This window comes from Pongo pygmaeus, chromosome 1 (genome assembly GCF_028885625.2).
Source record: "Pongo pygmaeus isolate AG05252 chromosome 1, NHGRI_mPonPyg2-v2.0_pri, whole genome shotgun sequence".
Lineage (NCBI taxonomy): Eukaryota > Metazoa > Chordata > Mammalia > Primates > Hominidae > Pongo > Pongo pygmaeus.
The window spans coordinates 11,660,037-11,686,171 of record NC_072373.2 but is presented as its reverse complement, the minus strand read 5'-3'; the positions used below and the strand labels follow the sequence as shown (position 1 = coordinate 11,686,171).

At 37.8% G+C, this 26,135-nt stretch overlaps 1 protein-coding gene across 5 annotated transcripts in view; it reads left to right on the top strand.

Annotated features, from left to right (window-relative positions):
* RYR2 (ryanodine receptor 2) overlaps positions 1-26,135 on the top strand; it is a 789,753-nt gene that overhangs the window by 488,234 nt on the left and 275,384 nt on the right. For all 5 annotated transcript variants that reach the window (XM_054448216.2, XM_054448137.2, XM_054448051.2 and 2 more), the window contains exons 26-27: positions 18,759-18,918; positions 20,858-21,005. In XM_054448216.2, coding sequence (XP_054304191.1) covers positions 18,759-18,918; positions 20,858-21,005 — 308 coding nt within the window. The remainder of the gene's footprint in view (positions 1-18,758; positions 18,919-20,857; positions 21,006-26,135) is intronic.

Sequence of the window (26,135 nt, the reverse complement as noted above, 5' to 3'; positions counted from 1 at the left end):
TGTGCTTTTCCGACGGGCTTAGGAAACGGTGCCCCAGGACAGTATAGCCCGCACCTGGCTCAGAGGGTCCTACGCCCACGGAGTCTCGCTGATTGCTAGCACAGCAGTCTGAGATCAAACAGCAAGTCGGCAGCGAGGCTGGGGGAGGGGCGCCCGCCATTGCCCAGGCTCGCTTCGGTAAACAAAGCAGCCGGGAAGCTTGAACTGGGTGGAGCCCACCACAGCTCAAGGAGGCCTGTCTGCCTCTGTAGGCTCCACCTCTGGGGGCAGGGCACAGACAAACAAAAAGACAGCAGTAACCTCTGCAGACTTAAATGTCCCTGTCTGACAGCTTTGAGGAGAGCAGTGGTTCTCCCAGCACGCAGCTGGAGATCTGAGAACGGGCAGACTGCCTCCTCAAGTGGGTCCCTGACCCCTGACCCCCGAGCAGCCTAACTGGGAGGCACCCCCCAGCAGGGGCAGACTGACACCTCACATGGCCGGCCAGGAACTCCAACAGACCTGCAGCTGAGGGTCCTGTCTGTTAGAAGGAAAACTAACAGAAAGGACATCCACACCAAAAACCCATCTGTACATCACCATCATCAAAGACCAAAAGTAGATAAAACCACAAAGATGGGGAAAAAACAGAGCAGAAAAACTGGAAACTCTAAAAACCAGAGTACCTCTCCTCCTCCAAAGGAACGCAGTTCCTCACCAGCAATGGAACAAAGCTGGACAGAGAATGACTTTGAAGAGCTGAGAGAAGAAGGCTTCAGACGATCAAATTACTCCGAGCTACGGGAGGATATTCAAACCAAAGGCAAAGAAGTTGAAAACTTTGAAAAAAATTTAGAAGAATGTATAACTAGAATAACCAATACAGAGAAGTGCTTAAAGGAGCTGATGGAGCTGAAAACCAAGGCTCGAGAACTACGTGAAGAATGCAGAAGCCTCAGGAGCCGATGCGATCAAATGGAAGAAAGGGTATCAGCCCTGGAAGATGAAATGAATGAAATGAAGCGAGAAGGGAAGTTTAGAGAAAAAAGAATAAAAAGAAACGAGCAAAGCCTCCAAGAAATGTGGGACTATGTGAAAAGACCAAATCTATGTCTGATTGGTGTACCTGAAAGTGACGGGGAGAATGGAAACAAGTTGGAAAACACTCTGCAGGATATTATTCAGGAGAACTTCCCCAATCTAGCAAGGCAGGCCAACATTCAGATTCAGGAAATACAGAGAACGCCACAAAGATACTCCTCGAGAAGAGCAACTCCAAGACACATAATTGTCAGATTCACCAAAGTTGAAATGAAAGAAAAAATGTTAAGGGCAGCCAGAGGGAAAGGTCGGGTTACCATCAAAGGGAAGCCCATCAGACTAACAGCGGATCTCTCGGCAGAAACCCTACAAGCCAGAAGAGAGTGGTGGCCAATATTCAACATTCTTAAAGAAAAGAATTTTCAACCCAGAATTTCATATCCAGCCAAACTAAGCTTCATAAGTGAAGGAGAAATAAAATACTTTACAGACAAGCAAATGCTGAGAGATTTTGTCACCACCAGGCCTGCCCTAAAAGAGCTCCTGAAGGAAGCGCTAAACATGGAAAGGCACAACCGGTACCAGCCACTGCAAAATCGTACCAAAATGTAAAGACCATCGAGACTAGGAAGAGACTGCATCAACTAACGAGCAAAATAACCAGCTAACATCATAATGACAGGATCAAATTCACACATAACAATATTAACTTTAAATGTCAATGGACTAAATGCTCCAATTAAAAGACACAGACTGGCAAATTGGATAAAGACTCAAGACCCATCAGTGTGCTGTATTCAGGAAACCCATCTCACATGCAGAGACACACATAGGCTCAAAACAAAAGGATGGAGGAAGATCTACCAAGCAAATGGAAAACAAAAAAAGGCAGGGGTTGCAATCCTAGTCTCTGATAAAACAGACTTTAAACCAACAAAGATCAAAAGAGACAAAGAAGGCCATTACATAATGGTAAAGGGATCAATTCAACAAGAAGAGCTAACTATCCTAAATATATATGCGCCCAATACAGGAGCACCCAGATTCATAAAGCAAGTCCTGAGTGACCTACAAAGAGACTTAGACTCCCACACATTAATAATGGGAGACTTTAACACCCCACTGTCAACATTAGACAGGTCAACGAGACAGAAAGTCAACAAGGATACCCAGGAATTGAACTCAGCTCTGCACCAAGCAGACCTAATAGACATCTACAGAACTCTCCACCCCAAATCAACAGAATATACATTTTTTTCAGCACCACACCACACCTATTCCAAAATTGACCACATACTTGGAAGTAAAGCTCTCCTCAGTAAATGTAAAAGAACAGAAATTATAACAAACTATCTCTCAGATCACAGTGCAATCAAGCTAGAACTCAGGATTAAGAATCTCACTCAAAACCGCTCAACTACATGGAAACTGAACAACCTGCTCCTGAATGACTACTGGGTGCATAACGAAATGAAGGCAGAAATAAAGATGTTCTTTGAAACCAACAAGAACCAAGACACAACATACCAGAATCTCTGGGATGCATTCAAAGCAGTGTGTAGAGGGAAATTTATAGCACTAAATGCCCACAAGAGAAAGCAGGAAAGATCCAAAATTGACACCCTAACATCACAATTAAAAGAACTAGAAAAGCAAGAGCAAACACATTCAAAAGCTAGCAGAAGGCAAGAAATAACTAAGATCAGAGCAGAACTGAAGGAGATAGAGACACAAAAAACCCTTCAAAAAATAAATGAATCCAGGAGCTGGTTTTTTGAAAGGATCAACAAAATTGATAGACCGCTAGCAAGATTAATAAAGAAAAAAAGAGAGAAGAATCAAATAGATGCAATAAAAGATGATAAAGGGGATATCACCACCAATCCCACAGAAATACAAACTACCCTCAGAGAATATTACAAACACCTCTATGCAAATAAACTAGAAAATCCAGAAGAAATGGATAAATTCCTCAACACATACACCCTCCCAAGTCTAAACCAGGAAGAAGTTGAATCTCTGAATAGACCAATAACAGGAGCTGAAATTGTGGCAATAATCAATAGCTTACCAACCAAAAAAAGTCCAGGACCAGATGGGTTCACAGCCGGATTCTACCAGAGGTACAAGGAGGAGCTGGTACCATTCCTTCTGAAACTATTCCAATCAATAGAAAAAGAGGGAATCCTCCCTAACTCATTTTATGAGGCCAGCATCATCCTGATACCAAAGCCTGGCAGAGACACAACAAAAAAAGAGAATTTTAGACCAATATCCTTGATGAACATTGATGCAAAAATCCTCAATAAAATACTGGCAAACAGAATCCAGTAGCACATCAAAAAGCTTATCCACCATGATCAAGTGGGCTTCATCCCTGGGATGCAAGGCTGGTTCAATATACGCAAATCAATAAATGTAATCCAGCATATAAACAGAACCAAAGACAAAAACCACATGATTATCTCAATAGATGCAGAAAAGGCCTTTGACAAAATTCAACAACCCTTCATGCTAAAAACTCTCAATAAATTAGGTATTGATGGGACGTATCTCAAAATAATAAGAGCTATCTATGACAAACCCACAGCCAATATCATACTGAATGGGCAAAAACTGGAAGCATTCCCTTTGAAAACTGGCACAAGGCAGGGATGCCCTCTTTCACCACTTCTATTCAACATAGTGTTGGAAGTTCTGGCCAGGGCAATTAGGCAGGAGAAGGAAATCAAGGGTATTCAATTAGGAAAAGAGGAAGTCAAATTGTCCCTGTTTGCAGATGACATGATTGTATATCTAGAAAACCCCATTGTCTCAGCCCAAAATCTCCTTAAGCTGATAAGCAACTTCAGCAAAGTCTCAGGATACAAAATCAATGTACAAAAATCACAAGCATTCTTATACATCAATAACAGACAAACAGAGAGCCAAATCATGAGTGAACTCCCATTCACAATTGCTTCAAAGAGAATAAAATACTTAGGAATCCAACTTGCAAGGGATGTGAAGGACCTCTTCAAGGAGAACTACAAACCACTGCTCAAGGAAATAAAAGAGGATACAAACAAATGGAAGAACATTCCATGCTCATGGGTAGGAAGAATCAATATTGTGAAAATGGCCATCCTTCCCAAGGTAATTTACAGATTCAATGCCATCCCCATCAAGCTACCAATGACTTTCTTCACAGAATTGGAAAAAACTACTTTAAAGTTCATATGGAACCAAAAAAGAGCCCACATCGCCAAGTCAATCCTAAGCCAAAAGAACAAAGCTGGAGGCATCACGCTACCTGACTTCAAACTATACTACAAGGCTACAGTAACCAAAACAGCATGGTACTGATACCAAAACAGAGATATAGATCAATGGAACAGAACAGAGCCCTCAGAAATAACGCCGCATATCTACAACTATCTGATCTTTGACAAACCTGAGAAAAACAAGCAATGGGGAAAGGATTCCCTATTTAATAAATGGTGCTGGGAAAACTGGCTAGCCATATGTAGAAAGCTGAAACTGGATCCCTTCCTTACACCTTATACAAAAATCAATTCAAGATGGATTAAAGACTTAAATGTTAGACCTAAAACCATAAAAACCCTAGAAGAAAACCTAGGCATTACCATTCAGGACATAGGCATGGGCAAGGACTTCATGTCTAAAACACCAAAAGCAATGGCAACAAAAGCCAAAATTGACAAATGGGATCTAATTAAACTAAAGAGCTTCTGCACAGCAAAGGAAACTACCATCAGAGTGAACAGGCAACCTACAAAATGGGAGAAAATTTTCACAACCTACTCATCTGACAAAGGGCTAATATCCAGAATCTACAATGAACTCCAACAAATTTACAAGAAAAAAACAAACAACCCCATCAAAAAGTGGGCGAAGGACATGAACAGACACTTCTCAAAAGAAGACATTTATGCAGCCAAAAAACACATGAGAAAATGCTCACCATCACTGGCCATCAGAGAAATGCAAATCAAAACCACAATGAGATACCATCTCACACCAGTTAGAATGGCGATCATTAAAAAGTCAGGAAACAACAGGTGCTGGAGAGGATGTGGAGAAATAGAAACACTTTTACACTGTTGGTGGGACTGTAAACTAGTTCAACCCTTGTGGAAGTCAGTGTGGCAATTCCTCAGGGATCTAGAACTAGAAATTCCATTCGACCCAGCCATCCCATTACTGGGTATATACCCAAAGGACTATAAATCATGCTGCTATAAAGACACATGCACACGTATGTTTATTGCAGCATTATTCACAATAGCAAAGACTTGGAACCAACCCAAATGTCCAACAATGATAGACTGGATTAAGAAAATGTGGCACATATACACCATGGACTACTATGCAGCCCTAAAAAATGATGAGTTCATGTCCTTTGTAGGGACATGGATGAAATTGGAAATCATCATTCTCAGTAAACTATCACAAGAACAAAAAACCAAACACCGCATATTCTCACTCATAGGTGGGAATTGAACAATGAGAACACATGGACACAGGAAGGGGAACATCACACTTCGGGGACTGTTGTGGGGTGGGAGGAGGGGGGAGGGATAGCATTGGGAGATATACCTAATGCCAGATGACGAGTTAGTGGGTGCAGCGCACCAGCATGGCACATGTATACATATGTAACTTACCTGCACATTGCGCACATGTACCATAAAACCTAAAGTATAATAATAATAATAATAAAATAAAAAAACAAACAAAAAAATAAATAAAATTGTGAAGTTAAGAAACAAAAATAAATAAATAAATAAATAAAACACAATAATGGAAAAGGAAAATATTTCACATTAAAACATATGAATTGCATATATTGAGTATTACTTGGAGAAAGTAAAAGAAAAATTATAATAAGAGCAATACTAATGAATTTGGTGGGGGTGGGATGAAATATAAACACCAGTGATTTCCCCTGCTTAAAAACCTACTAAGCAGGGGAAAAAGACTCTGAAAAGACTGACAAAGGAAAAAGAAAAAAAAATTTGTTAGCAAACTTAGGAATATTTTGAAAAATGTAATAAATGTACATTAAAACATTCTACAGGTAAAAGTATGGACGATTGTATAGAATAATACCAAAACTGATCCAATAAGAAAGAAAATGTGAATAGAGCTATAACTATTAAAGGAATTGAATCAAACACACACACACATACACACACACATCCCAAACAACTTTTCTATTGATTTCTACCAAATACAATCTCAAATAAAGAGGAAGAAACACTTCACAGTTTATTTTCTGATGATATGATTTTCATATCAAAGCCCAGATCAAGACAGTATGAAAAAGGGAAATTATAATCCCTTGTTATTATGAGCATAGATGCAAAAATGCTAAGTAATACACTGGCAAACAACTCAGTAGTGTGTTAACAAAGTATAATATGACCAAGCTGAGTTTATTCTAGTAGTGAAAAGATAGGTTAACATTAGAAAATATATCTATTAAATTCATGCCTAATGAAGAAAATTCATATGATCATCCCAGTATATTTAGAAATAAATAATTCATAAGATTTTTTTTTATAAGCATATAAACTCTTAGAAGGCAATACTCTGAGAGAATTTTTTAACCTAGCAAGGGGCAACAGAAACCAATAATCTATAAGGTAAAATCTCAAATTTTTCCTTTAAGGTTTAGGAATGAGACAATATAAGTTACTACTACTTGATATATTCAATAAGGCCAATGCAATGAGACAAGGAAAAAAATCATGAGGCTTGGAAAGGAAAAACACCAAATTGTCATCAATAGCAGGTAATATTGCATAGAAAACTCAGGAGAACTTACAGAATTATTTCTAACAATAATAGGACCCTTGACCATTTCCTTAACCTTGCTTTATTTCTTTTTAAGTGTGCTTCTACACTTGATGTTATTTATGTTTCATGTCCTCTAATCTGAAATATGCACTTACTAAAGGAAAAAAATCTGTGCATCAAAAGCATCTGTTAATCCCAGCACTTTGGGAGGCTGAGGCAGGCAAATCACAAGGTCAGGAGATCGAGACCATCCTGGCTAACACTGTGAAACCCTGTCTCTACTAAAAAATAGAAAAAATTAGCCAGGCGTGGTGGCGGGCGCCTTAGTCCCAGCTACTTGTAGGGAGGCTGAGGCAGGAGAATGGCGTGAACCTGGGAGGCGGAGCTTGCAGTGAGCGGAGATCGCGCCACTGCATTCCAGCCTGGGCGACTAAGCGAGACTCCATCTCAAAAAAAAAAAAAAAAAAAAACTTGCAGAACAGTATCAAGAACTCCTAAAAATTAATAAAAACATGCCCAAATAGAAAAATGAGCAAAGGATATGAACATAATTCATTAAAAAAACCCTGCAGATCCAATAAGCATATGAAAGACACTCAACTTCAGTACTAATCAAGGAAATGTAAATTAAAATCACAATGAAAAGCTATTTCACCCCCACCAGGTGAGAAAAAATGGAAGACTATGTAAATTAGCACAAGTACTATGCAAATCAATTTAGCCTAATCTTATAAACCTTATAAAGTTGAAGGTGACACATTTCTTTTCCAGACATAAACTTTAGAGATACTTTTGTACTCATGCAAAACAAATCTGAAAAGAACATTCATTGCAGCATAGATTGTAACAGCACTGAATTGGAAACAATTTAAATTTCCATCAAATTCCCATCAATCCCTATACAGTTGTTTTTTTGTTTGTTTTGTTTTGTTTTTAGATGGAGTCTTGCTCTGTCACCCAGGCTGGAGTGCAGCGGCACAATCTCGGCTCGCTGCAAACTCCGTCTCCCAGGTTCAAGCAATTCTCCTGCCTCAGCCTCCCTAGTACAGGCGCCCGCCACCACGCCCAGCTAATTTTTGTATTTTTTAGTAGAGACGGGATTTCACCATGTTGGTCAGGCTGGTCTTGAACTCCTGACCTCAGGTGATCCGCCTACCTTGGCCTCCCAAATTGCTGGGATTACAGGTGTGAGCCACCGCGCCCGGCCTCAACACAGTTTTTATAGATTCATGTAATGGCATACTATAGCACAATTAAAATGAATTAACTATAGCTAGATAGATTCAATGGACAAATCTCGAAAATACGACTTAGAGCCAAAAACAAAAAAGCATGTTACCAAAAAGGTGATACAGTGCAATACTGCTTAAAGTTTAAGAACATAAAATATAATCTACAGATAATTCATAAAGCCAGGTATATGGAAGAACAGTATAAAAATCATGTCTAGGGATAGTCAACTTCAAATTCAGAGTAATAAGTCTCTCTAGGGATAAGAAGGGGGTTGGAATTGAGGTGTAACAGAAGGAGAGCTTCAAGTGTATTCACTATTTTTGATACTTTTGCATAGGCCCGAAAATTTTCATAGTAATAACAAAGAGGTGATTGATAACTGAAACCAGGTTTTAATCAACTTAAAAAAAAATATTAGTGGAAAAGAGAAGATAGTAGGAATATAACTAGTTTTTAAGAAGTTCAGGCTGGGCGCAGTGGCTCACGCCTGTAATCCCAGCACTTTGGGAGGCCAAGACTGGCGGATCACCTGAGGTCAGGAGTTCGAGACCAGCCTGGCCAACATGGTGAAACCCCATCTCTACTAAAAATAAAAATAAAAAAATTAGCCAGGCATGGTGGTGAACACCTGTAATCCCGGCTACTCAGGAGGCTGAGACAGGAGAATTGCTTGAACCCAGGAGGTGGAACTTTCAGTGAGCCGAGATCATGCCACTGCACTCCAGCCTGGGCGACAGAGCGAGACTCTGTCTCAAAAAAAAAAAGTGAAGATGGTATTGACTGTATTCGTTTCAGAAGGAAATGGTGTTTAAAGAAGTTTTATTTTAGCCAGGCCTGGTGGCTCACAGCTGTAATCCCAGCACTTTGGGAGGCCGATGCAGTCAGATCACTCGAGGTCAGGAGTTCCAGACCAGCCTGGCCAACATGGTGAAACCCCGTCTCTACTAAAAATACAAAAATTAGCTGGGCGTGGTGGCACAATCTGTAATCCCAACTACTCGGGAGGCTGAGCCAGGAAAACTGCTTGAACCTAGGAGGCGGAGGTTGCAGTGAGCCAAGATCTCACCACTGCACTCCAGCCTGGGTGACAGAGTGAGACTCTGTCACAATTAAAAAAAAAAAAACATTGATAAAGCACAGGAGACACATGAGCATGTTTATGTAAATAGTGGGAAGAAACCTGGGGGACGAGTTTTTAAAGGAGAGAGGTGATGATTGAGAGCAAGGTTTCTTATTTCCACCCTTGTCCTGATGTGTTGAATTCTACGTTCCAAGGGACTTAATACTGACTGGATTAGGGAGAACAAGACACAGGCATAACCTAGTGGATGATTTTAAAGGTCCATTCTTCTGAACATTCTGTATAGATGCACAGGCCATATAACCTAGATACAACCTAGATATGCTGATAAAAGTCGTAGATTAGAAATTGTCTTAGCTTTTCTTAAAATACATTATTTAAGCAAAATATAATGTTCACAAGAAGATTAATTTTTGGTTAAAATCTTGATAAGAACCAGTATTGTTTTCTACCAGGTTTACCTCTGTCATTTCTAAGTTTGACTCTCACTTGCCCTTGCTGAAAGCATGGATTTCCTGAGCGCCAAGGTTTCATATGATACACATATGCATTTTAAGTTGCTTTTGTGTAACTATTAGAAATATGGTCGATTCCTACATACAACCCTTGGGCTATGGTCTGTGAAAGAGCAGTATCATAGCATAATAACCTTTTCATAGCCCAGAATATTTCTACTGCTGTCTCTTTTGCATATATTTTAGAGACATTTTGATAATCAGTCAAGTTCAATATATCAACTGGAATTAAATGCTATATTCACTATTAAAAATAGCCAATTTTTGTACTGTGCAGCCAGTGGAGCCGGAAGTCATTATCCTCAGTAAACTAATGCAGGAACAGAATAACAAACACTGCATGTTCTCACTTATTGGTGGGAGCTGAACAATGAGAACACATGGACACAGGGAGAGGAACAACACACACTGGAGCCTGTAGGGAGTGGGGCATGGGGAGGGAGAGCATTAGGAAAAAGAGATAATGCATGCTGGGCTTAACACCTAGTTGATGGGTTGATAGGTGCAGCAAACCACCATGGCATACGTTTACCTGTGTAACCTGCACATCCTGCACATTTACCCTGGAACTTAATACAAATAAAATCTTTTTTAAAAATAGCCAATTTTTGTGTACATCCTGCACATGTACCCCAGAACTTAGAAATAATTTTTTTTAAATAGCCAATTTCTGATATATAATAGACATAATTTAGTGGAAAATTCTTAAGAAATTTTGAAGAATGGATGATTCATTGTAGTCTTTTTCTTTCCTCCTGAGCCTCTTTTTCTCCTTCCTTACAAAACAAACGAGCAAACAGTGAAGAGCACAACACATTATCATTATTCTTAATTTCACGCATCTTCCCTCATTTATTGCAGCTAAACTCTTGACACACCGCATAGTTTGATGAGCCTAGAGTTAAATTATTATAGCAAGAAAGAAATACGCAACTGTAAAACAATCCACTCACTCCAAGAGCTTGTGGTCCTCACTATCTCATATGCCTAATTGAGTGTTTGAGATTGTTCGAAAAGCTGTAGATTTAAATGAAAATAAAATCCTGTCTGAATATTAATGGCATTTATTTAAACTTTCATTTAGCACTTATCTGTTATGAAATCAACACAAAACACAGTAACTCAAAGGCTGCTTGAGTGTTTAAAAGCCTATTAGGGCTGGGCACGGTGGCTCATGCCTGTAATCCCAACACTTTGGGAGGCCGAGGCGGTCGGATCACCTGAGGTCAGGGGTTCGACACCAGCCTGGGCAACATGGTGAAACTCCGTCTCTACTAAAAATACAAAAATTAGCCAGGTGTGGTGACAGGTGCCTGTAATCCCAGCTACTTGGGAGGCTGAGGCGGGAGAATCACTTGAGCCTGGGAGGCAGAGGCTGCAGTGAGCCGAGATCACATCATTGCACTCCAGCCTGGGCAACAAAAGTGAAACTCTGTCTCAAAATATTTAAAAAAAAAAAAAAAAAGAAAAAAAAAAAGCTTATTAGGATCATCTGAGAGGTTTCTAAAACTACTGCTAGGTTTTCTGCTCTTCCCAACACAGCCTTACCCCTAATGCTGTGAAGCTACTGCATGTGACAGGAAACAGGGTATCTCTCAGGCATAGTAGGACAGATGAAAGGCTGAGAATGATATGCTTGATGCATGTGTGTATATATATATATATAAATATATATATATATACGTACACACACACACATTTAAAATGACTTTCTGAAATGAATGTATTAGATACTGAATGTGTACCCATATGTATACTGTTTATATAGACACAAGCACATGTACAAAATTCAGTTTTGTAAATATTTACCTAAGTGAAAAATGGTTTAGAAATACAGTTGGATTTTTCTGTAAAGATGAGGCACTGTAATTATGAAGAAAAGAAAAACCCTTAGATACTCTTTTTGTGTGTAGTGGGTAAATTTCACAGACCAGGAATTTAAAAATGCACCGATGTGCCGTGTTCTTCATTTTCTCTGATTGGGCTTAATTTAGGATTTAAATCCAATGAGCCTTGTAGCCAGAATGCAGCCTGACAGTGATAAATTAATTCTAGTTTGTTTAGGGCATTAATTCTAGTTTGTTTAGGGCAAATGTAATTATATCAATATTTTCTGTGTCTAGTCTCACCTTTAGGTCTTGATTCCAATGTCATCTTCTCAAGTGTTCTCCCTCAACTTCTTTAAAATTGTGCTCTATTTAAAAATGTACTTCCTCCTGTCCCCCTTTCCTCCTTTATTTTTCTTCATAGCATTTAAATCTTCTAACATACTATTATATTATATTTTATTTGGTTTCATACTTGATTCCTCATTGGAACATTTTCATGCGCGTCCGTTTGAAGAGACCACCAAACAGGCTTTGTGTGAGCAATAAAGCTTTTAATCACCTGGGTGCAGGCGGGCTGAGCCCGAAAAGAGAGTCAGGGAAGGGAGATAAGGGTGGGACCGTTTTATAGGATTTGGGTAGATAAAGGAAAATTACAGTCAAAGGGGGTTTGTTCCCTGGCGGGCAGGAGTGGGGGTCGCAAGGTGCTCAGTGGGGGAGCTTTTTGAGCCAGGATGAGCCAGGAAAAGGACTTTCACAAGATAATGTCATCACTTAAGGCAAGGACCGGCCATTTTCACTTCTTTTGTGGTGGAATGTCATCAGTTAAGGCGGGACACAGCATTTTCACTTCTTTTGTGATTCTTCAGTTACTTCAGGCCACCTGGGCGTATACGTGCAAGTCACAGGGGATGCGATGGCTTGGCTTAGGCTCAGAGGCCTGACAAACATAATTTCTATAAAGATATACATTTTTGTCTATATTTATTTATTTATTTATTTTGAGACGGAGTTTCACTCTTGTTGCCCAGGCTGGAGTGCAATGGCGCCATCTCGGCTCACCGCAACCTCCGCCTCCCGGGTTCAAGCGGTTCTCCTGCCTCAGCCTCCCAAGCAGCTGGGATTAGAGGCGTGCACCACCACACCCAGCTAATTTTGTATTTTTAGTAGAGATGGGGTTTCTCCATGTTGGTCAGGCTGGTCTCAAACCCCCGACCTCAGGTGATCCGCCCACCTCAGCCGCCCACGTATTATTAATTAGTTCCTAGAATAGCACCTGAAAGCATTCTACTGCTGAGTGAATATTTGACGGTGAAATTGAATACAAGATTTATACCCCTCTTATTACCATGTCTGCTTATGTTCTGGGTACTCACCTGATAGGGAGGGCTCGTTCAATCCTTGGCCATTGTCATCTGACTTTGCTGTCTTCGACTGAATTGTCTTCATTCATCTCTGCTGGCATTTTACGGGATGTATGTGTTCTGCACTGATTTGATATTGGGTTCACATTGGGTGCTCTCCTCCCCTCTGTGAGTCACTGTTCCTTCTCGTGCCTCATCCGGGCCTCTAGGAGTGCTGGAAACCTAAGAATGCTCTCTCTGGCTGCTTGGAGATTGCAGCCTATCGGTGGAGGGAGAAGGAAGGGTTGCCACAGCCCCATCAGCCTGGAATTAGTTTGTCACCATATCTGTACTGTTCATGGGTTTGGATCTGCGAAATTATGAGACCCTGCCATTTGGCTGAGTACAATCTAGGGAAGCAACACAGAAGCTCACTTTGGCTCTGCGATCTATCTGGTCCTCACTTGGGCAGAAGGCTGGGGAGAACTTGCCTCCTTTGACTCTCCCCTCCTCTAGGCTCTGGAATTTTCAGCCTATCTTAGACTGGAGGCCCTGGGTTCTTTATCTGTTCTTTTCTGTCCTAAGGCATAAGGGCTTTGTTCCTTTGATATTCGAAAGCAGAGATTTTAATATCACAAGGCCCTCCTATAAAGATCTTTGTCTCTGCATTGAATGTTCAAAGACATTTTAAAATCCAAAAGCCAAGTATAGCTTTTTTTTCCCTCTCTCTCTTGAAATGCCTCCTTCTTGAGAGCAGTGGAGGGGTGGAGGAAGCCCTTCAAGTAAAAAGGAGTTTGGGGTCGGGGAAGTAGGGCACATCTTCATATTACATGTTTTTATTTAAAAACAAACAAAACAAGTAAAGTAGAAGAAATATAACCCTTGTTTTCTCCTTTCTGATTTCTATGTGGAAATTAATCCTTCTGTATTTGTTTTCTGGAGAATGATTCTGAATATTCTCTGTATGTTTTCTGTGAAAATGTCAGCCTAGTATTCATTTCTAGTAGATGTGCTTTCAGCAAAACTTGCTCTTAATGTCTCTGGTGTGCAGTCATCTGAGATTTCTCGTTTGTTCCAAGGTACTTGAAGGGCTGATTTGGCTTTGAAATTTACAGCTAACGCTCCCTGAACTTGGCTGTAGCCTTTACATGTTTACCGTACATCTTTCACAATATAATGATTTCCAAGCTTCATTTAACTTGATTCATATTAAACAAGTAAGCTTGGGTGGTGGGGGTGGCTTAAAAAAAACAAAAGGTTGGTGCTTACTGTTTTTGGTATTCTGCCTTGTTTTTGTTAAATCACTTTAATTGGCCCTTTAATTACATTACACTGAGCCCTTGTTTCAAAGACTCATCTGGAATACCTGCTTAGGAAAAATGTGGGTCAGATGGGAATGAAGCACAAAACTGAGCTGCAACTTAACATGAAGATTCCCCAGCGGAGCCAAACACTGTCAATTTTTTGTTTATATCTTTGGTGACTTGATGCAAATAGAATCGACAGTTGGCCAGGATCTTCGTCGTTTTGTTTTGTTTTCAGAGGTATTTAAAAAAAATTTTGCTATCCAGAAAGCGAAGCCTAAACTATTAGGTATTTGATTACTCTCAATGTTGTTGTTTTATTCTTTTTTATTTTATTTTATTAAATTATGTAGTTGCCAAAATAAAACTGAGCTAATAACTATAAAAGTATTTTGATACTTTGTAAAGTGAGCTTATTAAATCATTTGTTTAACTTCATATATATTCCTCATAAGCTAATTTTATAGGATGATTGATGGCACAGAGAACGTGCATGTTAAAGAAAGAGGGTAAAAGCTACATATACCTATTCAACAAATAAATTGGAGGAGAGAAAAATCTGTCGGCTGATTCTGGCAGAAGTTTCTCATCATGTTTGAGAAAGTAGAATGTAATACAGAGACATCTTAATATGAGCTATATGTTTTTTTATATTAATATAATAATAATGACTTTTTCCCATTTTGGTGGCTATAAAATTTTACTTCCCAAGAGTTATTTTAGTTATTTTATTTTTTCTTTTATTTACTTAACTTTTTAGAAATCCATCTGAAATGTTACTTGAAACGATTCAGCTTCTGATTCATGTCAATTACATTTGATTCAAAGGCTTTGTTTATTTTTAACCACAAGAAGATAATAATTCATATTAGCAGTTGGTTGTCCTCTATGTACCTAATTAAATTGTATTAATAAGGTAAAATGAACATTGTTTGTCAAAGTGTACTTATTTACTTTTAAATATATCTCATTTTGATATAACGATTTGATTCTTAGCTCCTTTGTCAGAATGTACTACAAACAGAAAAATCGTTTCATAAATTATTGCTGTTACCATTAATTCATATTGGTGAAACATTCGTGATGTCAATAGTGTTATCCATTATAATTGGTTAAAGTCCATGAATTTCATAGATGTTCATGTTTATTTTTACTGTACAAATGATTTGTTGTTCAAAATAGGTGGAAATGAAAAGTGTTCAGGTGAAGTGAGAGTTTGTAGCTATAATTTGGATGGGATTATTAGCCATTTAAAAAAACAATTCTAAGTGTCAAATCCTTTCTTGTACAAGGTTATAGAGAAAAGAAAGTAAAAAAAGTGTAGTTTATGTCTGAAGATGAATGTGAACAAATTATTGGGCTACTTAAACAGATGCAAATGCATCTCCATAAGTTTTCATTGAGATCACAGATGAAAGCAATTCTAGAAGAAATCTGTATGGGAAGAAAACAATGTAGAAAATAAAGAGGAATGATTATGTCAATATTATCCAGCTTCACACATTAGTAGAACTTGTCTATAAGTTTTTGTTGGGAAGGACCTCCTTCCCACCTTCCACCTTTCAAAAGTACCTCCTCATTCCATGAGATACTGCTAGAAAGTCTACCATTAAAAATCGGTTTCCAGAAAGTATCACTCCTCTGGGAATGCATGTATCCCTCATTAGGGTAGCAATGGTTCCAATCAGTGATTCACAGGTGGATATCGAAACTTCATCATCTGTGTTGCCTCTGTGGCTGCTAGATGGGATCAAGGCTGTTGAAAAGTGAAAGAAGATTGTGTGCTGGCTTGTGCTGAGTGACCATGGGCCAGTTGTGGGGAGTGAGAAGTAGTTGTGAGGAGGCAAGGAAGTACAGAAGACTGGGCTCTTCATCATGTACCCTGAGGCTGCCTCCAGCAAACTGTTAAACTTGGAAATTAGACTATGCTAGCTTGATTACCTGTTGGTGCATTTGAAATGCAGTGGGAGCTTTTTCTTGAAAAATAAAAAAAAAAAATACTTTCCAGGCCAGGAGTGGTGGCTCATGCCTGTAATCCCAGCAATTTGGAGGCTGAGGCAGGAGGACTGCTTGAGGCCAGGGGTTGAAGAGCAGCCTGGGCAACAAAGTGAGACCTTGCCTCAAAAAAGAACAAAAATAAAAACCAAAAACATAAATATATAATATGTAAAATATATATATTAATGTTTTGGGTTTTTTTTAATTTAAATACATAAATATATCTATATCTATATATTCTAAAATAAAAGAAAATACTTTCCAAATAAGAACTTGTATCTTCAGCTGTGATTACAGTTTACAGATTTGCCTATTTAAATGTCAGAAGTCTGTCAAATACAATGATTTATGTAAGTTGTTAAAAAAAAATTCCCACATGGCTTCTTTATTAAAAAACAGAAGCTACAGTTAATTGCCCATGCAAACAGAGTTTTTATTTAAAGTGGAACCAAATTTAATGTCCATAAATTTAACTTATGAATGTAAATTGAACGACATAGATCAGTAATTTGTCCTAATTGTTATAATCTACTCAAAACAAAACATTTGTAAAGCTTTTGTCTACAGAAAAATTACTTTGTCTATAAATAAATTCCTTTTTTTTTTTTTTTTTTGAGACAGAGTCTTGCCCTGTCACCCAGGCCAGAGTGCAGTGGCACAATCTTGGCTCACTGCAACCTCTGCCTCCCAGGTTCAAGCAATTTTCATGCCTCAGCCTCCCAAGTAGCTAGGATTACAGGTGTGCACCACCACGCCCAGCTAATTTTTTTGTATTTTTTAGTAGAGATGAGGTTTTGCCATATTGGCCAGGCTGGTCTTGAACTCCTGGCCTCAAGTGATCTACTTGCCTTGGCCTCCCAAAGTGCGGGGATTACAGGAGTGAGCTACTGTGCCCAGCCTATAGATAAATTACTTATAATATATGGGATGTATTATAGTAAAATAAAAGTAATTAAGCTAAAGCCAACTGTATTCAACCTTAAAAAAGTTATTTATTGCTGTAATATATTGATTCATTCAACAAATTTTTACTGAATGCCTACCATGTATTGGTCACTAGTCTAGGTGCTCGGGGGTCACTGTGAATAAAATGGACAAACTCCCTGCTTTCAAGGAGCTTGCCTTGTAATGATGCCAGTCATAGCCCAGAGTAGTAGTTTATCTTTAAGAGAATTTGTAGTTTATTTTCAAAAGCATTTATTTATTTATTTATTTATTTATTTTGAGATGGAGTCTTGCTCTGTCACTCAGGCTGGAGAGCAGTGGCGTGACCTCTGCTCACTGCAATCTCTGCCTCTCGGGTTTAAGTGATTCTCCTGCCTCAGCCTCTCGAATAGCTGGGATTACAGGCACCCACCACCACGTCTGGCTAATCTTTGTATTTTTAGTAGAGACTGGGTTTCATCATGTTGGCCAGGCTGGTCTCGAACTCCTGGCCTCATGTGATCCACCCACGTTGGCCTCCCAAAGTGCTGGGATTACAGGTGTGAGCCACCGTGCCCGGCCTTTTCTCACATTTATTTTTAAGAGCATTTTCTCATGTTTTAATAATTAATTTTATAACTTAGCATAATTACCTAGTGAATGTTCTTGAGTTGAAGATGCATTTATGTTTATATTAATTTGGTAAATAAAATTAATTATCTCAAGAACTATATATGAAAAGGCTGTTATCTGCTGGGAACTGTTTTAAGGATAATGGCAGTCAGAAAAATGAATCAGAAACAGATCCTGACCTCAAGGTATAGTCAATAATGGAGAATACAACAGTGACAGAAGAATGGAAGAAAAGCAGTTATAAAATAGGCTTTGTGCCAATCTCAGTAGTTAAATAGAGTGAAGCACTGTGTGTCTGTGTGGAGCAGGGCAGTACTATTGCCCTTATATGTATGGGTTGAAAAGTTAATGTTTTCAACTTTGTATTTCTTCCAACGATTAAAACTTATACCTGTTTTATTGTAATAGTACCTTCTCTCTCCAGCCTCGAATGTAGAAGCAGTCTCTGCTAAGAGATCCTTGAACTCTAGGGAAATAAAATGCAATCAGATTTTAGATGGTTGTATAGCTGTGATTTTCTTTACTTTCTAGTCTCTATCTTATTTAAAGGCTTCCTAAATAATGTAACTAGGACTGACAATAAGGAAATAAATTACAAATGCATTTAAATTTCCCTGTAGAATAAGAAATAGATAGTATCTGAAGGATACACTGATTTATGAAATAAATATTACATTAATCTAACATTTAACAGTTAAAGAAAAATGAGGACTTCACAGGAAGAGAAATCTCCAAAATATTTCAATAAATAACCAATATTTTGATTTAGACTCTACAAAAGCCTCAGCTATTAGGAACACAAACAATGACAGGTCCATTTCATCTCTGAGAGACAGGTAAGTCATCTCATTTCTGTCTTATAGGTGTAAAAACAAAAACACAAAGATTATGTGGCTTTTCCTTCTGATCAGTTATTAGCTAAAGTGAAAGGAACCTAGGCTTGCTGTCTGGTACTTCACCAGTGGTTACCACTGTGATTTATGGAACAACAGCGTTGAGGTAGGGCCAGAAAATGATGTTTACAGGGATTTTTATGAAAAGGCCAATTATATACAAATTTCTTTGTCTCTGATTCGTAGTTACCAGCTGACAAGTGGATACAAGCCTGCCCCTATGGACCTGAGCTTTATCAAACTCACCCCGTCTCAAGAAGCGATGGTGGACAAGTTGGCAGAAAATGCGCATAATGTGTGGGCGCGGGATCGAATCCGGCAGGGTTGGACTTACGGCATCCAGCAGGTACATGGGAATTAGCTCCACGGCATTTGGTCTGAGACTTACTTAAGTGGGAATTAGCATAATTTGTAACAGGAAAGATTAAATAATGACTATTTTAAAACTTGTATCATATAGATCACATATAGTGCACATTTGGACTAAAACACCTGTTTAGTGCTAGACTAAAGAACTTACATGACCTTAGCTCTGGCTGTAATTGTGAACACATGTGAGGCACACAATGGATAATACTACACTGGTGACTTATAAAATGGTTGTGTGGTATTTCTCTCTCTGAGACTGTATTTTAGGAGAAACTTTTGAAATGTAAGAAGACTGGGATAAAATGATAATAAAACGGGTGCCCCATTCCTTATTCACAACCCCTGGGGCCACATAAATTTCAGAATTCAGTCTTTTTATTTGGTTTTCAGAATGGTGATTTGAGGATATATTACATGTATATACATAACAACCTTGGTAGGGCAACTGACTTCAAATTGCAATTCATTCCACACAAGGGAGGCATGGTCATACCAAAGAGGGGTAAAGACCATAAACAGCCTCGCATCAGTTCAGGTTTCACCACTGAGTTACTGTTGCAGATCATTTTGCTCCAGGCATCAGTAGATATTCAGGTATTTGGGTATTAAGGTACTCAGGATTAGGTATTCAGTACAAATTTGCCTGAAAGAGGGAAGGAAGAAAAGACAAGACAAAACAGTATTTCTGGCTGGGCGTGGTGGCTCACACTTGGAATCCCAGCACTTTGGGAGGCTAAGGTGGGAGGACTGCTTGAGCCTGGGAGTTTGAGACCAGCCTGGGCAACATAGTGAGAGACTGTCTCTACAAAAAATTAAAAAATTAGCCGGGCATGGTGCACAAGCCTGTAGTCCCAGCTACTCAGGGGTCTGAGATGGGAAGATCACTTGAGCCCAAGAGGTTGAGGCTGCAGTGAGACTCTGTTTCAAAACAACAACAATGACAACAAAACAACAACAACACAGTATGTATTCTCTGGTTTACCAGAACAACCCCTGTCTGATTCCATAGCTTTCTTTTTTTTTTTTTTTTTTTTTTTTTTTACCCTTAGGAGATGTGGTGGGAACATCCGTAGCCTCCCAATTCCTGTTTAAGTATTGAGAATTGATTATGCTTCTTGAAATGTGGAGACTTGAGCAAATACTGCAGCAGGTCTCAGGGAGTGAATGGAAAGAAGTAATTTCCAAAGTGGCATTGCCCTACACACTTGTAGGAGTTGATGCATCTCCCCCATGCCGTGGAAGTACTCTAATATTAAGCACCCTTTTGCCAAGATAGTAAGATAGCCTGTTCTCTCTCTCTCTCTCTGTCAACACATTTTAACCACAGTTTAACATTGGAGCCTCTCGCACAATAGACAAGTTATGAGTTTTACAGTCATTTTAGTGCCCCTGGCATTGCCGGGTTTCACTGGTTGGTGGATTCAACCCAATGCATATTTTTCTATTAGGGACATAGAAGGGTGGTCCGTAACACACTGGAATTTTTTGAAGAAGGGAAGGCAGCCTTAAGTTCTTCATTGACTGAAAACTACTGAGGGGGGTCCAGTACTAATTTGGCTGTTCTTGGAATAAAAGCCTGTCCATGAACTGTACTCAGAAGTTATATGTTCTCTAAGTTTGTCCTTTACCATGTGAATGTGGCAGATGGAAGTGGTTAGAGATCACTGAAGTTGTTTTTTGTTATTGTTGTTTTTCCTTCTCATGGAGAGGGCCTGCTTTCAATACATGTGCTTATTCATTTGATTGAATCTTTTATATTGATAGTGTTTTGGTAACTTTGCAGCCTGGGAAGATGCAGGGATTGTGGAAGGGTCACGTTTTTCTCATGGAATTTAAAGTTTGATGTATTTGGTAGCTACTTATTTTTAAAAGCCCTTGGTATTGCTTTGACGGCTGCGCCCTGTTTTTCCCTGCAGGATGTAAAGAACAGAAGAAATCCTCGCCTTGTTCCCTACACTCTTCTGGATGACCGAACCAAGAAATCCAACAAGGACAGCCTCCGCGAGGCTGTGCGCACACTGCTGGGGTACGGCTACAACTTGGAAGCACCAGATCAAGATCATGGTATTTTGGTTTTACTTTCCTCTTCTTCGGTTGCAAGATCATGTAGTAGTTCTTTGAAGCCAAATAAATGAATAAAAGGGGAAGTACTGGATAGAGTCCTCTAGTCTAGGTGTGGAATTTCAGCCAAGTGGATTTTCTTCCCTGAAAAACACCTGAGGGATTAGACCCATCTCTCAGTGGGATGGTTCAGGATGCTGATGATTCTGTGGGCGGAGAAAATGGGCCTGTCTTCCTCAAGCATCTGAGATCAGTAGGTACTCCCTGATTATGATATTGAACTCCTCCCCTAGCCCACCAGCCCTCCTCCAGAAGAGCTGATTTTTGCTGATTTGGGGAATAAGCTTGTAGTGGAGGCTAGTGTTTTACAAAATCCCACCTTCATCGTTTACACACACGTACAGGCAACATTGAATTAATTAATGTGATATTCTGCTTTAAGGGAAACACATTACAATAGATACTCAATAACTATGTGTTGAACACAATGGATTTTTAAAGGTTCTGCAAAGAATACATTTTCCTTAAATAATACCTTTGAAGAATGTAGTTTGGGCCGGGCACGGTGGCTCACGCCTGTAATCCCAGCACTTTGGGAGGCCGAGGCAGGCGGATCACCAGGTGAGGAGCTCGAGACCATCCTGGCTAACACAGTGAAACCCCGTTTCTACTAAAAAATGCAAAAAAATTAGCCGGGCATGGTGGCAGACACCTGTAGTTCCAGCTACTCGGGAGAGGCTGAGGCAGGAGAATGGTGTGAACCCAGGAGGCGGAGCTTGCAGTGAGCCGAGATGGCGCCACTGCACTCCAGCCTGGGTGACAGAGCAAGACTCCATCTCAAAAAAAAAAAAAAAAAAAAAGACTGTAGGTTAGAATGATCCACTCTTTAATCCTTTGCTCCTGCAGTTTGAGTTAGTTTAATACCCATTTTCAAAAAATTGGCAAAAAAGATATTAGGGTTTTGTGCTTCGTCACAGTGCCTATAATTTTTGATGGAAAGTTTTAAAAATGTATTCCAAATGTATTTTAGTGGCTCATATTTTCAGTGCATTACCTGTACATAAAAGGGGATCTTAAATAATAATGATAATTTATATATTCACTATGTAAGTGTTTCTAAGACTCTTACAATTATTATTTAATCCTCACAGTAACTCTTAGGAGGATGATGCTTGTATTACGCTCATTTTACAGATAAGGAAACTGAGATTCAGGGACTGCTGTGTTTTCCCATTTAAAGTGGCAGGTGTAGGATCCTAATCATAGGCATCCTGACATATTTTAGTCCTTTGAATTGAGTAAAGACATACTTAGCATCTTGACAGATCTTATCAGTTACTGGATTCTTATATTTGCTGCAAATTAAATGGCATACCTACTTGTTAACAGTAGTATCTATAATGCTAACATAATATCTATCTTGAGGTTAGCTTTATAACAACAGAGATGTGGTACACTCATTATGAATCAGATGCTGTTAGGTGTGCAGATACCAAGAAGATTCCTGTCTCAAAGAGTGTATAGTCCCTGTAACCACTGGGAAGAAAGTAAACAATAAAAGGCTTGTAAGCCAAAAAATGGCAATCAAAAAGACTTCTGTAATTCTCTGATATAGAATAAACCCTCAAAGCTAATTAGTTCTATATAATTATGTTTTTAAATTGAAATAGAAATTGTTTTAAAAACAATTTAAAAAATAGTTTTTAAATTGAAATATTTAAATTGAATAGAAATTTGTATACAATAAAATGTACACATCTAAAGTGTTCAGTTTGGTAAATTTTGACGTTGTAGAAACAAAAGGAACCACTACCGAAAACACCTCCAATATTTTCTTCATTCCAGAAAGTTTGTGTTCCCAACAAAGTAACCACTTTGTAAGTTCTATCATTACAGATTAATTTATAGCAAATAGACATATAAATGTAACCTATAAATGTAGATTTTATAATCACTATCGCATGTATTTTTATATGTAGTTTCTTTTGTTCATCATAATGCTTTTATGATCTTGCATGTTTTATGTATATCACAAAATCTACTGCTCAGTGGGATTCCTTAAATAATAATAGTAATAATTTACTGTTTGTTTATCCATTCTCCTATAGATGGATGATTTGGGTTGTTTCCAATTTTAGGTGATTATGAATAAGGCTGCTATGAATATTCATATACAAATCTTGGTATATAATTAATAGAATTAATCTTTCATTTCTCTTAGACTAAATATCTAGGAGTATAATTACTGAGGCATATTTTCTAATTTGTGTTGGCCTTTTTACTGAATTGTGTTTTTAAAAGTATATTTTGGATAGAAGAACCACGTCAGGTATGGAAGGATTTTCTTCCATTTGTAAGTCGCTTTTTCATTTTCTTAGTGAGGTCTTTCAAAGAGCAGACATTCTTAATTTGAAGTCCATTTATGATTTTTTTCCTTTATAGTTGTGGGTTCCTAGGACATCTTTGTCTATGCAAAAACAAAAATATTGTCTCTTATGTTTCCTTCTAGAGTTTTATTATTCTAGCTTTTACTTGTAGGTCTGTGATCTAAAGCGAGTTAGCTTTTATGTATGATGTAAGGTTAAGATCAAGGTTCATTTGTTGTACAGATGAATATCCAACTGTCCCAGCACCATTTGTTGGAACAATTATCCTTACCAAATTAAATTACCTTGGCGTCTTAGTCAAAACCTATTGAACATATAAGTCAGTCTATTTCTGGACTGTATATTCTGTTCCATTGATCTGTATGTCTCTCCTTAAGCTAATATTCCATTGTCTTCATTTTTATCACATAATAAATCTTAAAATCAGGTAGGGCAAGTCTTCCAACTTCTTTCATCTTTTAAAAGGTTTTTTTGTTCTTCTTTTGCATTTCCATATACATTTAGATTCAACTTGTTAATTTGATTTGGATGGGATTACAGTTGAATTCATAGGTCAGTTTGGGAAGAATTGATATTTTATCCATATTTAGTCAACCAATTCATGAACATGGTACATTTGTCCATTTATTTTCATCCTCTTTAGTTTCTCTTAGCATTGCTTTGCAGTTTTCAGAGTAGAGGTCTTATGCATTATTTGTTAGATTTATCTGATATTTTTGATACTATTAAATGAAATTAGTTTAAAGTTCATTTCATTTTCCAACTGTACATGAATATGAGATATATAATTGATATTTACATATTGATCTTATATCCTGTGATTTGGCTAAATTTATATGTCAGTTCTATTTTTTTTTGTAAATTCAGTGGGATTGTCTATATACATAATCATGAGGTCTGCAAAAACTAAACCTCACTTTTTCTTTTACAATTGTTACGGCTTTTTTGCTTCTTGATTTATTGAACTGGTAAAGAATTCAGAACACTGTTGAATAGAAATGGTAAGAGAGTTTATTCTGCCTTATAGGGGGAAAGTTGTGATGTTTCACCATTAAGTATGATGTTAAGTATAGCTTTTTATAGCTGTCCTTTATCACGTTGAAGAGATTCCCTTCTATTCTTAGTTTGTGGGTGATTTTATCATAAATAGGGTCTTGAATTTTGTCAAGTGTTTTTTTCCCCATTTATTGAACAGATTATGTATTTTTCTCCTGTATTCTGTGGATATCATGACTATCAAGTGATTTTCAAACGTTAAACCAACTTTCTAGTTCTAGGATAACTCTCCTCAGTCATGATGCACTGTCCTTTTTTACACAGAGCTGTATTCTATTTGTTAATATTTTGCTGAGGACTTTTGTAGCTAAGTTTATGGGCAATACACTGGTATATATTTTTTTCTTATAATGTCTTTGTTAGATTTTGATATCAATGTATAAAGCTAACTTCCTAAGTAGGAAATTTTTTCTTCTGTTTTCTGAAAGAATTTGTGTTAATTCTATATTATTTTTTTCAAATATTAGATAGAATTTGTCATCGAAACCATGAGCCTAGAGTTTTATCCTATAAGAAAGGTATTTTGTTATGAATTCAATGTATTTAATAGCTTGAGAGATATTTAGATTTTCTATTTATTCATGTGTCAGCTTTGATAAATTATGTTTTTCTGTAAATTAGTTCATTTAATTTAGGTTGCCATATATAGGCATAAAATTGCATTAATGTGCTCTTATTATTCTTTTAATGTCTGTAGGATATTTAATGATATCCCCCTTTTCATTCCTGATATTGATAGTTGATGTTTTCTCTCTTTTTATCTTGATCACTTCTCTAAGGGATTAATTGATTTTATAAATCTTTTCAAAGGTTAATTGATCTTAAATGTACTTTTGTTTTGGTTAAACTTTCAGACATTTATTTGTTTCTCCATATCACCAATCATGGATTATTATGAGTGCTCTGCCATGGTTATGCGTGACTATGTCTTATATTACCTTAGGAAAGTACTGCATTATTGAGTAGGACTATGGCATCCTATGGAGAACATTAATGTTCAATCACAGTATCAAGAGATCCTGGTTTCACAGCTTTGAAATGACCTATTAAATGTACTTTCTAATCACAAATGTATATATCAGGCATACAAATATTCACTAACATTGCCTGATGATAATATAGTACTTCCAATAGTGTTTTTGCATACTTTCAAATATTTGATTCAACTACCCTCTTTAGGCAAAAGAAGGGTGTAATAATCAAAGAGTTCTTGAGCTTCCCTCTAACTTTATAATTCTTTAACATTTGTGCATCCCTAGAGGATGTAGGTAGCAGTGATGACAGTCAATATATTTTTAGGTTGTAAAGATACTTACATAATGATAAAGAAAAAACTTTGGGGAAAAATCTCACACATGGTTTTATAGTCTGACACATCAACCATTTGATTTCCCCAGGTTTTCATTACTTTACACATGAATATTTATATTTTGGTATCTATAGTCTTAATAGAGATATAATTACCTATTTTCCTTCCGCTCCCCCACTCTGCTTAATATCAAACATTTTGAAAGTTATTTACTCTACGTTTAGAAGGAACTCTCACAACATTGCTTTCCTGATACTCACTGAAAATTACAAAGAGAGAATGCCTAAGTCTGGCTGACTCAATTCTAAACTTATAGATAATAACTTAAGATAATAATAAATGTCTAAAGTTATAGATAATAACTAAAAATAAGGGAAAACA